At 36.6% G+C, this 13,771-nt stretch overlaps 1 protein-coding gene across 9 annotated transcripts in view; it reads right to left on the minus strand.

Annotated features, from left to right (window-relative positions):
- The window catches only part of UNC13C (unc-13 homolog C), a 177,015-nt gene that overhangs the window by 23,896 nt on the left and 139,348 nt on the right, over positions 1–13,771 (minus strand). For all 9 annotated transcript variants that reach the window (XM_039723375.1, XM_039723381.1, XM_039723380.1 and 6 more), the window contains 6 exons: positions 13,433–13,559; positions 12,490–12,586; positions 11,920–12,063; positions 10,862–10,939; positions 7,712–7,789; positions 753–841 (listed from right to left, as the gene is read on the minus strand). In XM_039723375.1, coding sequence (XP_039579309.1) covers positions 753–841; positions 7,712–7,789; positions 10,862–10,939; positions 11,920–12,063; positions 12,490–12,586; positions 13,433–13,559 — 613 coding nt within the window. The remainder of the gene's footprint in view (positions 1–752; positions 842–7,711; positions 7,790–10,861; positions 10,940–11,919; positions 12,064–12,489; positions 12,587–13,432; positions 13,560–13,771) is intronic.

Genomic DNA, 13,771 nt, shown 5'->3' on the forward strand with positions numbered 1-13,771 from the left:
AGCAGAGCCTGGGAGCAGAAGTACAGCAAGACAATAGAGCAAACTAAGCACAGAAAAAAAGCAGACTGTCCACCCAGACTGCCCATCAATGGATTAAACAAGCAACTACAGACTTTGCTTAATGAGCACTACTACAGCACTAATCCCTCTTTCTTCAATTTGTTTTTAATCTGAAGTAAAAGTAACTTGCTACTTATACCACAAGCACTGCTGGCACAGCACCATACACATTCAGGACTGCAGTGTGCACTCTGATTAAGAAAGGTTTTGAGAGTAAGGCTCAGTAGACAATTTTTGAAGAGCCACAGGGCAGCAAATGACCCAAGAAGGCCATTCACAACGACCACTTGAAGCAGGCTAAACACAGGCAGACAGCTCTGGTTGAAGGAGGCCACTTGGAAAAAGCTGTCAGTCTCAGGAAGTAGCATAAACATTGTCAGAGATGAAAGTTTACCATAGCATCAGGCAAAAAACCCCAGTGACTTTGCTTTCCAAAAAGCAGAGCAAAAACCATCAGTCTCACCTCTGTAACATGTTCATGCCCACAGATGATGTTCAGCTGTCTTTACAGTGAGGTTGTTGTTATTTGTGTTAGAGTCTAAACACATACACACACAAATTCACACCACTCCATCAGGGCAGAAGCAAGCCATGCCTCAGGACATCCAAATAACCACCCAGACTTCATCAACGAGGGTGATTTTTTGAGCAGGAATATTCCTCTAAGGTTTGCAGTAAAATGGGTTTGTTACCTTGCAGCATACGTTACACTGAGTTCATCCAACACATTGCTAAGTTTCACCTGAAGTTCTTTTAGAACAACACTAGCTTCAGGATCCAGCTGCAAAACATAAAACATTATGTTTTATTTATACACTAAGTTTCTGGGGTTTCCATTACAATCAATTAATTAGGAATTATGCACTATGGAAAACCAAATGTGGAAACACCTGTTGTGACACAGAATTGCTTTAGTAGGCCTTGAAATACAATTACCATTAAAAAAAGAAGAAAAAAAAATCTTTGATTACAGCAGTAAATATTTATATTAGAAATAAAAAATGCGCCTTTAAAAAATGACTTTCTGTGGGATTGTGGAAGCTGTGTTGGCAGTCACAAAGGAGGCAACTATCATTATCAGGCCAGTAGTATTCAACAAGGCACACTAAGAGAAGGATGCAGGAAAAGTCACTGATTGTGTTAATAGTAATGCAGATGCCTTCATATTTTTATTATTTTGTACAATTCACTGCTGTTGGTATTTTGTTTTGTGATTTGCATTGAAGTTGTTTCCATATTTCATTTGTTTCCATAATGCACTGTAAAATTAGAACAGCCAGCACTGAAAAAGATGGCTTGAAGAATATCCATGCCAATTCTACTGACAAAGGACATGGGAAGGGACTCTACCAAATTTCAGTACTGCTGTTTCTAAAAGCCATTAGGGAAAACAAAATTCAAGCACAGAGCAACACATTCTGGTGCTCTGATACACATTTTCGAAACATAGGAAAAAAGTTAATGCAGGGGAGAAATATATTTTTACATTTACAGGGATGAGGATACATGCATAGATATTTAATCAAAAAGGTACCCTATTGATATTGATCAGCAAACTTGTTTATTTGCTATGGATTCTTTTTCAAATAAAAAAGAATAATTTTTATCTCCCTGATCTTTAGCAGAAAAAATAATTACAGCCCATTCTGGGATATGATAGATGATCATCAGGATCAACAGCTGAATGTGAATTAATAGCTGATGTTCCAGGTCTTTCAGCTGTCTACATCACAGTGTTAAGGAATGATTTCCAATGATAACCCTTAATTTGTGGACTCTGTTTTGCAGTAAGGTCAGGTACATATCTTCTGACAATTTCAAAGGACACTGCAAATTTAGAATACATAATCAGGGCTGTTTCTATTTTCTGTCTTTCAACTGCATGAGTAGCATTTGGTGCTTGTTTTTCCTCTGGTGCTTCAGAGCACTGTGGTGCTGCAGGTCAGTTCTTTTAATCACACCTCAGAGGAAAGGGGAGGTTGTTGTAGCACACCGGATAATTTACTTGAGACTACACAGGAATTCTGCAGCAAAACAAACTGAAATAGATCCAGTGATCTACTGTGTTTTAATCTTAGACATCCTTTATCCCCTTAGAAGTTATGTGTGGGTTGAAATCATAGAAAATCCAAGATTTTCACTACAGGTTTTGACAAGAACCTGAAATAGGGGGCAGGGGGAATTACCACACATCCTTTAGAGGACACTTGGTGTCATGCAGTTCTCTTCTAATCTGAGAAGTTTATACTTTACTTATTTCTGTAAGTACTTACTGTGACTACTTACTGATTTAGTTTTGAATTACTTTGCATTGAGAGAACTTCTGTTGCTTCTGTTTATCTTAGCAGTGTCCCTGGCAGATACACTTGGACAGTTCATACACTTAAAGTGATTGCTTTCTTTCATATGAACAGCAGGAATTAAAAAGGTAATTTTACTGCAGTGTCTATAGTAGTAAAAATTTAAGACTTTGCTATCAAAGGCAAAGATTTTTCCAGGAAATGCATATCACTAGGGAATTATGCTGTCTCCTTTGGAAGGATACATACAAAGCCCAAATTTAAGACCACTAGAATATAAACATTTAACAAACACTGAACACACAAGCATTCACACTGAACATGACACATGTCAAGGAAAACACAAAATAGCAGGCAAGCAGAAGACTCAAAATTTCTTAGCAGATCATGCACAAACTAGAGAATCACCTTTTTACTGGGCCTATAGAGGTCAATGGAATTACTTTCTATCAGAAGTTGTGGTGATAACCAGAAAACAAAACGTATCTGCTAAATTCACCCGGAATTGAACTTAGTCCAGCCAAAATTGGATTGAATGCTAATGCCAGATTGTGGACATCACACACATTATAGAAGGGTGCATGCAACTGTTAAACATTTTAGAGGCTTTGTGCTCACAAATTGCAGGAACAAGTTTGTGTGTGCACAGCTGGAGGCATCTGGCAGGACCCCCAGGCCTGTGTGTCCACATGCTCATGCCCGTGGATGGGGTGGCACGGGGAGGAGTGTGACACAAAGAGGTATGCGGGCTGCCCGGGCAGGTGTGCCACACCTGGCCACGCTGGCATCGCTCAGAAGATGTCAGCAAGAGCTTTAAATGCTACTTCTCTCTAGGTACTGGAATATATGGTGATTTGGGTGTCTCACCAGAACTAAAATGTGCACTTTTCATTTTTTTATCATGTGCTTTCTGTGTGCTAATGATTGTCCTCAGGCATCATCCAAATGTGCCAGAGCATGACCTTTGCTTTTTCCTGAGATGGCAGAGCTAAGATGGAAGCATGGCAGTGAGAGGCAATGCTGATCAGCATCTGAGATGATGTCATAGAGGGGGATATAGACATAAAAATGAAGTATTTATGGTATTGGGGACTTCTCTTTTTCTCTTGAAATCTCATTTGCTTCATAGAGTTTGGCGAAGAAGGAATGAAAACTAACGAACTTCCCTGAACATATTTCAGGAAAATAAAAGGAAAAGGCTCTACCTGAGCCTGATTATTTTGGGAAGAAAAAACAACAAACCAACAGTAAATCCAGCTATGAGTGTCATTAGTGCACCACATCCAATTTAAGCCACAAAAAAAAAAAAAAGACAAGACATTTATCCCTTGGACAGTTGTATTCTGGATTCTGTTTACAGTTGCCAGCATGTGGACTAGCCTTAAAATACATTGGGGTAGGTTGCTCAGGTTTCAAAATTGGATTTTTTTAAAGGAACAAGCTTATTTCATTAATAATGTGTAAATCATTCTTTTTAATAAATTCTTAATATTCTTGGCTTTTCTAGGCTCATATTTCTGTTATTCTACCATGGTCTTAAATAGCAGAATTAAGTTTTACCCACAAGGGAATATACTCATTATTTTGTTGGCACATCTATTGATTATGCATTATTGAAGAGATAATTAGAAATTTGACTTTTTCTGAATGCTACACAAACACTGACAACACATTTGCTGAACAGCTGAAAAAATAAGAAATAGTTAAACATCATAGTTTCCAAATTCTGCCTGTCTAAAACTGTGAATTTTTTAATATAGACAAGCCTTGGAAATAAGTTAAAAATCTGATGAATTTGGCTGCTTTCAATGTGTTAGATTGAGGTATTTCCTGCCGTAATTTAATGTGTGCTAGTATGGACATAATCTTGTTAACTGCAAATTTGGTGGTGTTTCTGCAGGAAACTACAGAGATGCAAATTACTTGTGCATGAGTTAAATAAAACCTCTTTAATCTGAATCCCATTTATCTGCAATTTCACAGGTCTAATTACTTATAGTTTCCTAATGGGACCACCTGGTTACTTCTGTTCAGAAAACAGTTTTACATATTTTCTGTATATCTGGCAAAGATACAGCAAAGGTATTTATCAGCTCCATCACTTCAGGATGGAGCTTTAGGGGTTCTTTCTGCCTCTGACAGACATCTCCCTTCCTCCACCCACAGCCTTAGGACAGTGAGATGTGAGATGTTTGGCTGCCACTGCTCTGAGTGCACTGGAAAGCACTTGGGCCTCTGTCCAAGATGTAAAGGTGGACACTTCAGAACAATTCTGCTCAAGTCTGGTCCTCTGTCAGCCCATCAAAGTCTTTAAGGCCACATATAGATTCCTACAGGAATTCCTAAGCTTTATACTTTAAGGCCAGTCTTTAAGGCCACATATAGATTCCTACAGGAATTCCTAAGCTTTATACGTAAAGTTGGAACTGAATTTACTAAAGTGGGAATATGATTTATCTACAGTTAATATAATACTGTCATACATAAACAAACCCCTTTTGCTTTACATTTTTTTTTTTGATCCTAATTACTGTAACTCATTTCTGCCATGTTCTGTCATCTGGTGTAGAGCAACACAAGCATTGGCTTCTCTTCTTTCTCTTTTATCAGCTTCCAGCTTGTCAGGCATGAAAAAATATTTAGTGCAAATATATGCATTCCTTTTGGATGAAACAAACAGGAGCTAAACCAAAATTCTATGATGATGATCCGTTCTCACATTTTTGGACTTGATTTACAAAAAAACCAAACAGTGGGTTGGATGCACTTTACTACTTTTTCTTATGGCAGACTGTTCTCATTGATATGATTTGTAAGTACCCTCCCTGCTTTGCTGCAGCAGAGGACAGTTAATAAAGAAGCCTATCTTGTTCAGACTATTTTATTTTAATGGTGGGGGATCTGAGAAACCAGTTTTTTCTCTATTTATAGAGCTCCCTGCCTGCAATGTGCAATAAGCCTACTCTGAACAGAGGGACTGCTGCTTGATTGTGGTTATTTTGACTGCACAGTTTGAAAGACATACTGCTCACAGTGTGACACTGAGGAGATTAACAGCATTTAATTTTTCTTAAAATTAGTTTTGCTTCAACTGAAATAGGTCTCATTATTTTGCTGAAAATCATCTGACTTTTATGCCCTCCACAAGTGAAATATTAAACTGTTTTTTCCCTTCCAGGAAACTGCTTCCAGATTTTATTGCTGGCTTTGTTTCTTCTAAGTACCAGTTCAATAAGCCAAATTGGCCATTAGCAGTTGTGCCTTCGGAATAGAGAGGGGAATAAGTATTCGAACTGGAGGATAAACATTTTAGTGGCATCTTGATATGGGTGAAAAAAAAATTGAACATGAATGTGCTTTCTTCAAAAAATTGCCCTAAAAGTCTGAATGTATTTTTAAGATCCTTTCTCTTAGACTGTGCATTAGAGATGCACTTAAGACTTCTAATGAAGGGATTATAGAAAAATACATCCAAATTGTCTCCGTGGGTTGCATGTCGCACCATATTTGTAGGAAATTCTGCTTTGATACTGCAACAACCTTAATAATTCATCCTCATTAACATCAAAAGGAAACCAAAAAGGATGAGAAGTCATAAGAAGTTTTGAAAAAAAATTGCTATGAAAAATTCCTAATTTTTAAAATATTATTACATAAGGCATTAGGAGCAAATGAAGCACTAATATTTTCTTGGGGAAAAGGGGACATTTTAGAGATTCAAACAAATATTCTGGTTGAAAATAATTTGATAGAAATAGATATAAAATGTGACTCAGCTTTCCTCTGCCCTTGTCATTATCCTGATTTATGGACTTTTGCCTGTTTTCATGAATCATGACATTAAAAATTAAGTTTGGATCCAAGGCCTAATACAAAAGTACTTTGCACAGAACATAAAACCATGGAGGACAAGACCTGTTTTCATGAATCATGATTAAAAATTAAGTTTGGATCCAAGACCTAATACAAAAGTACTTTGCACAGAACATAAAACCATGGAGGACAAGATTACTTGTAATATTCAGAGAGGGAAAGGTGTATAAATAGGAACCACAAAAACAGCCACTTCTGCATGATGAGTATCTCTTTTCAAAGTTTGGTAGGAAATTTGCAGTGACAAGGCTGCAGAAGTTGATTTCCTGTTACCTGGAGCAGGACGTATTTCTGCTGTAGCAGAAATTCAAGGAGAATTGGACCCTCCGCGCCCTGGAGTGACTCTGAAGGTGCACCTGGAGGCTTCAGTTCCTTGTGTGGCACAGGGGACCCATCTCACCTCTGCAGGGTCCCACTGTGCATGTGCGAATATGAAATGCTGTGTTTTCCAGTTTTCTCCATACAGCATGGCCACATTAGATCAAAGTTTTGGGAATCTCTCAAGCTACAGCCTCAAGAAGAAAAAGGATGATGTATGCATAACTTAATTTTTAAAGCCAGCTACTGATAATATGGGTGGGATATTCATGTTCTAAACACTGCTTCTCAACAAGTAGACAGGATTTTTTCTATGGCTATGAAGATATGTTAATTTCTTCATCATGTTTCAGAACAGTGAAAGAGTACAATCTGGAAGGTACTGAAGCACTGTTTATGTCCTTTTACTGTTGGACCCGACTTCAGGCTCTTTTAAATCTTCTGAAATGAAAAAGGGGGTAAAGCTGAGGATGTTTTGAACTGTTGAGTAACAGATCTTGGTGAAATGGTGTTTTGAATACAAGCAGATCCTCAGATATTGAAAAGTGCACTTAAAACGTTTCATAGATTTTTTAAAACTCTGAAAGGGTATTGCACTATCTGTGGAGTAAAACTTCAGTTTACTGTCAACTGAATGCCCAAGCATAGCTCTTTTTGATTTTAGATCATAGGGAATTACACAGATGCATCAATGGAAATAAGTAGAAAATGTGACTGTTTTTAGCCTTAGAAAATATGGTCAGGAATAATAAAAGATGCTTACTATCACAAACCTCATAAGAGAATCTCTCTCCTTCTTTCTTCTGCTCAGTGGATTGCAAGTCAAAGGCATTAGACAAAGACAATGACACATTACAGACAAAACGTACCAATACATAAAAAGCAAAGTATAGTCCAATACAAACATTAAAATAAAGCTGGCACTACAGATTGCAACACAAAACACCCAGTGCTGAGAAAACATTACAGATCATTAGCATGTGTCTGTGAAATAGTTATGACATTCCAGTATTGTCAGGACAGTAAATAGGTCTTGTGGACTTTTTAAAAGCATTTTGATTTTCTTTGCAAGTAGAAGTCAAAGCTTTGAGTAGGTTGCAAACATGGTGCTAATGATCTCTAAGGAACTTAGAGTGAACCAGGAAACAGATATGACTCACCTCCTTCCCTCCCATGGACTCAAACATTTTCTCAAGCTGGACTCTTAATTGCTGAATGTTGTTCATCAAGATACAGGCCTACAGAGAGAGATCAAATGTGAGATTGTGCACAACCAATTCTTCAACAGCCCTGCATTCACAGAATTAAAGAAACATTCAGGTTGGAAAAGATTTCTAAGATCATCTTCACTCACACAGCTGTATTTTTCAGAGGAATTTTGCAGAAAACTGCAACAACACTGTAACCCAGCTAATGGCTGATGCTTAAGTATTTGAATAAATCAAGAGGCAGTTCTGTTAATAACAGACTAATATTTTAGAAATACGCATTTTTGCATTACTTGAAAAGCTGGTGAATAAATTAGGCAATAGAACTCTGTAATCGTATTATTTTAGTCTCGAAATGTTGCTGTTTAAGCTAATTTTTAAAGGCAGAACACTGTGCAAAAGAGCCACTGTGCAAAAGACAGAAATGTCTGTGTTCATATAAGGCTAAAATATATGTGTTCATAGAAGTAAAACATTAATAAAAAATAAGGAACTAGTTACAAAAACCATGGAGGAAATAATTTATTACTAGAATCTTGTACACTTAGATGACTTTATATGCTGGTTTGTTATGGTGCAAATGGAGCAATCAGACAATACTTACCAAAAGAACTGTGGATGGCCAAGGCCAGTGTGTTCTAGTGTGTGACTGGATTAATTTAGACACTGAGGAAATGCATTTCAATACGACATGTATATTTTTTTTCAGACAAGGTGGTGATGGAATGATTACAGTGATTGATACTCATTTGTACCTTTCTAGTTAATAGCATGTTCTAATGTAAAGCTGAAGCATGATGGGCTCTATAACATGACTTAGCTTTTATTATGAATACATTACTCTCATAGGAATTTGGTGTCAGAGTCGTCAACTGAAGAAGAAAAAAAAGAAATTTGGTCTAACTTCTTACTACTTATATTATTCCTTCCCAGTGAAGCATGCTGCTCCTCCTCCTACAGAATTCAGCTGGCTTTGTGTAGCTGAAATGTCACCTCATTGCTCATCTCTTGAAAAATCCACAAACCCCACTTCTATTTGTCTGTCAACCTTCTATTAATTTACAATAACTGAGATTGTATCCTCCTTTCCTGCACTATCTCCTGACTTCTAACAAATGAATTATTTTGGAAATTATCTGCAATATAACAAATCAATAATTATGAGAGTTATGATTTGTGATGGGGGTGTAAGTATCTGAATATAACATCTTGTTCCTTTTGTTCCAAATAAATGCAAATGCCTTTGGCACTACACTGAAGCTATGGGAGAAACACTTCACACAGAAACCATTTAAAAATTTCCTTTGAGGTTGGCTCAGGTGGCTCTTTCAGAGCCTAAGCCTACCTTGGCTCAATGAAAACTTTGCTATTGTTTTCAGGTAAAGATAATTACTGAAAAACATTCTCATTGTATTTCATTATCTCCTACTCTTCAGAATAGTCTGTGCAACAACAGGTAAAAGTGGGTGGCAGGTACAATATCAGAACCCACATTTGTTTGTAAATGCTGACAGGAAGTGGAAGATAAGAGGCTGTTTTTACATTAGATAAACACCTTTATGAAAAGCATCTTTGATGTGCTTTTATTTGAACAGTTTATATGCACATTTTGTAGTGTTTAGTAAGATTACTAACAGTACTGAAAAAGAATGCCAAATTCTAATTTGAGTAATAAAAAGTATTCATTTTAATCTCTTCTATTAACTTTAAGGCAGATGAACATTTATTGTAGCTGAGGTAACCAGATCAAATGGACTTTTATTAAGATATGTAAGTATGTAAGGCAAATTCTGTTAAAAAAAAGTTATGTCCATCAAAGGCATTTGAGACAATACTTTATACCTGGTTTAATGGAAGGTGCCTCTGCTCACAGGAGAGGGGTGGAAGGAGATGATCTTTAAGGTCCCTTCCAACCCAAGCCACTCTTTAATTCATAATGAGATTAATTTCATCTAAAGCCTTAATAAAGATAGGTATATGAGAATGACTTCAGAAATTATTCACTCCAGCAATTCAAATCTCCCATTTGATAGGCCAAAAGACTACACAAACAGTTAGACTTGATGATTCAATGCTTTATTAAAACTCATTTCTTCAAGAAAGCAATGAGCTTTATTTAATATTAACATTAAATTCATAGGAACTCCCAATACTGGATATTTAGCTGCAATAGATATCTTTCTAAATTCTATTAATGTGTGTATGTTGGTGACCTGTAGGCCATCACACTGCCCCTAACTATATAGAGCACTGGTAGATGTCATGCCCAGGATGTGACAAGGACAAGGAGATCTGTGATGGGCTCAGGGCTGTACCATAGGAGGTGAACAGGCTGAGGATGGGGCTGCAGTTATTGATCCAACTGCAGATTGGTACAGCTGAACAAAACACCACCAAATACACAGACATGGTGCTAAAAGCTGCCTGCCATGGGAGAACTAGCTTAGATTGAATATCAATGATATTGAAAAGCCAGTTTCCAAGAATACTTTTCCTTGGTCTTGTTAAAGTATTGAAAATGTTTCCATTTGCTCAACTACATCTTTAGTGCCCATATCTCATTTATTTCTGAGTCCATGGCAATCTGATCCTTCATTAGGGACTCCCTTGTAAGCAGTGAGGCAACAACAAAACAGCACAATTTTCCCCTCCCCTCTGCAGGGTGAAGCACAGACAGCAGCAGCAGAAACCTCTGCACACAGAGAACAGGGAGCTTAGAAACTCTCCAGTGCACAAACTGACACAGAGAGGCAAAGCAATGCCAAGTGAAAACCCTAAACAAAGACCTTGTCTTCTGTCTGAGAAACAAGATGAAGCTACATTCACCATGTTCACCGTAATATTAGGCTGTTATCCACTGCACGTTTACGGGTATCTTGTAATTATTTTATAACTTTAATATTGAAATTATTAACTAGGATTCTTAACTAATTTCACTTACTGCAGCTTTTATACATCACTGTAAGCAGCTATGAAAACATGCTGGCCTCCCTCCATTCATGTTTTTTTTTTATACAGATAAGTGATTATATTTTCAAAAAGTACAGTAAGTCACTTACAGGTAATTTCTAAGGCAGAAAAACACCACAGTTTCTTACTCACCACATTTTCTTTATCACAATAGGAGCTGAAGTAACTTGAAATAATTGCAGCATACTGAACAAGTACTTTGTTGATAGTCTAGAAAAAGAGAAGACTCTTTTAAATGGTGAATTTCATAATGTAAACCAAAAATAATAAAATAAAAGGTTTGTATAAATGATAGGTTTTACAGGTGCTTGCACACACACTGTATTATATTTTTTAGATATAGTATAAACAATCCTGTGAGCACATTTTCAAACCCCTGCACAGCAGATGGTGGGTAGTTCTAATTGTAAAGCAATCTTCAATAGCAGAGATAGTTTAATTTTAGCAGTACTGTTTTTGAGAAGCACTGAGAACTCCCCTCCTTGCAATGTACTACATAATTAATGGAACAGTAGCAAGCTCAAAAAATCCTCCAGGGTGACAATACGTAGACTAGAAATATAATGGAAATATAAGACAAAAGGAGCACTGTTCAGAGCCTGGCAACATGAGTTACCTTACAATAATCATGTAAATAAGAACTCTGCAAATAGAGAATTGTTGCAATGAAAGAACAGAATTAAATGTAAATGTGAACTTTTCTAAAGCCAGCAGGACTATAACGGAAATTCAGAGCTTGTGAAGAAATGTCATATCCAAATAGAAAGCTGGCAGAGTTGAGTTTATCAAGCAGCAGGTGAATAACTACCACCTCAAGACTTCAAATAAAAATAATTTATGGTCATATCTTGAATTTTTCCTTCACTTGCACTGCCTAATTAGCTAATTGCATATCACTGAATGGCTCCATTAATGGAACTGCAATTGGTTCATAGCAAGATAACAACTGATGCATACATAAAATACATAAATGTGAAATCTCAGAGAGGACAGAACTTCTCAAACTGGTAAATCATTTTGACAAAACAGACCAAATCCAGCCTTAAGCCACAGATGACAGCATGTCTTTCTTAGGATCTCAATCAGATAGAAAACACTGATTCAAAAAGCATTGGAATCACTTAGTTTTTAAGTACAACACAGTGTCATTCTCTTTGAAGCTTAGTTGAGATGCAGTGACTTTAATTTACCTTTGCAAATCTTCTCATTAAATGAGACAGTGCTTCTGGATTAGGACACTCCAATTTCCTAATAATCTCAAAGCTTTGATTGAGTTGTGTGAAGACATCAACCACAGAACAAGAGAAGAGGGCATGATCTGATGTTTGCTGAAACTAGAGAGGAACATTCAAATGTTAATATTTGTTCAGAGATCAAAACTGTGTTCATTGATTCTTACACTGGAAATTCATCCTAGAGTCATAAAAAGTAATAAAGGAAGAAAAGAAGTTTCCTTGGTAATACTAAGAAATGTGCTTTTTTTACTTTTCTACTTTTGAATATTTTAAAAATAAAACCAGAATTTTCTTTCATGACATCATTATCACATCATAGGTTAATGAAATGATACCATGGAATGAATTCTGTGGGGATTTAGGCAGAGAGAATTAGAATAGGATTTTCTCTATAAGGTATCTTCCAAAAGCTGTTATCTCTTGAAGTCTAAGAAGGATATTGTGGGACCAAATGAACTTCTGGTTTTCTAATAATATATGTATTGATACTTTATTTATTCCCCTCCTTAAAAAGGTAAGGCTCACCCCATCTTTTTTGTCTCTTTCTAGTGCTCCATGAAGAAATTCCATTGAGACATCCTCATTTTCATCCAGCCACTGTATGACAAATGGTTCAAACCACCTGAAAATTAAAGGCAATTTTATAAAGTAGGTAGGTTTCATAAAGATCCCAAGAGGAGAAATGCTATAATACCCAGCAGTTTGGCACCTTGTGTTTTCAGATATGTTGTAACTGCTAAAGATTTCAACAACCCTGGAAAAAATTTTGTAACCAAAATGCTGCAGCTACCAAAACGTTTTTCAGGCTTCAGTTTCACAATACTCTCACCGGTGTACCCCGGTGATATAAAATTAGCAGTAGCTAATTCTCTACCAGTGAATCATGGCAGGTATGCACCTTCTATGAATATTGGCTCTTTGGTAACATTTATTTTTATTTGTATATAAAATAACTTGTATATAACTTTGTTTTAGTAAAAAACAGCTGTTCTATTTTTCTTTCATTTACTTAAAAAAGAAAAATTAAAGTAGTAACAGGCCTCAAACCATCTCAGCAAACCAACAGGCTTGCAGAAGATTAAAGACAGCTCATGTGCAAAGACAGGACTGGACCTGATTCAGTAAGAATTATTTCAGTAGTATATCCTGTTAGCATTACAGCTTTATCCAAATTTGGTTAGAAAACAAATGCAGAATCACCTTCCTCAGACATTTCCTGACAGAAGCATTTTGTCATCTCTGAAGACTGGAGTTACAACAACTGTAGAAACCCATGAACTAGCTAATTGCACATTTAACACCTGGACTATTTCACTTGATACAATGAAGGATTATAGAGAAAGAAGTGCAAAAAGTAGTGGGTGCTACACACCTTGAGATCTTGCACAAGCCTGAGAATGAATATTTGACCAAAATAAACCTTGCATGAAGCCCAGGCTCATGGAAGCCTCCCCAAAACATCACTTACAGAGAGTATTCAGGCACTGCATCCTTGAAAGCAGAGAGCTCTCGCACATATTCATTATAAAACCATTTCACTTTGAAGTGCAAATTCATATAATCTGTGCTTTTGCATAATCGCTGCTTTTCATGTTCTGTAATAGAAGAAGTGGAAATAAAAGCATTTAATAGTGTTCTAACAGTAAATAACATTCTTGTGCCTCAGTGCACTGCTGACATAATAATACAGGACTTGCATTTTAAAGCATAATTGGTTTGATTTTTCTCGATGTAGTAATATCCACAGTTTGGATTTTCAGGATCTGAGTACCCTTAGGAAAAAGAAAACAAACTAAAGACCAATCCA

This window comes from Passer montanus, unplaced genomic scaffold, assembly GCF_014805655.1.
Source record: "Passer montanus isolate IOZ18808 unplaced genomic scaffold, ASM1480565v1 scaffold5, whole genome shotgun sequence".
NCBI lineage: Eukaryota > Metazoa > Chordata > Aves > Passeriformes > Passeridae > Passer > Passer montanus.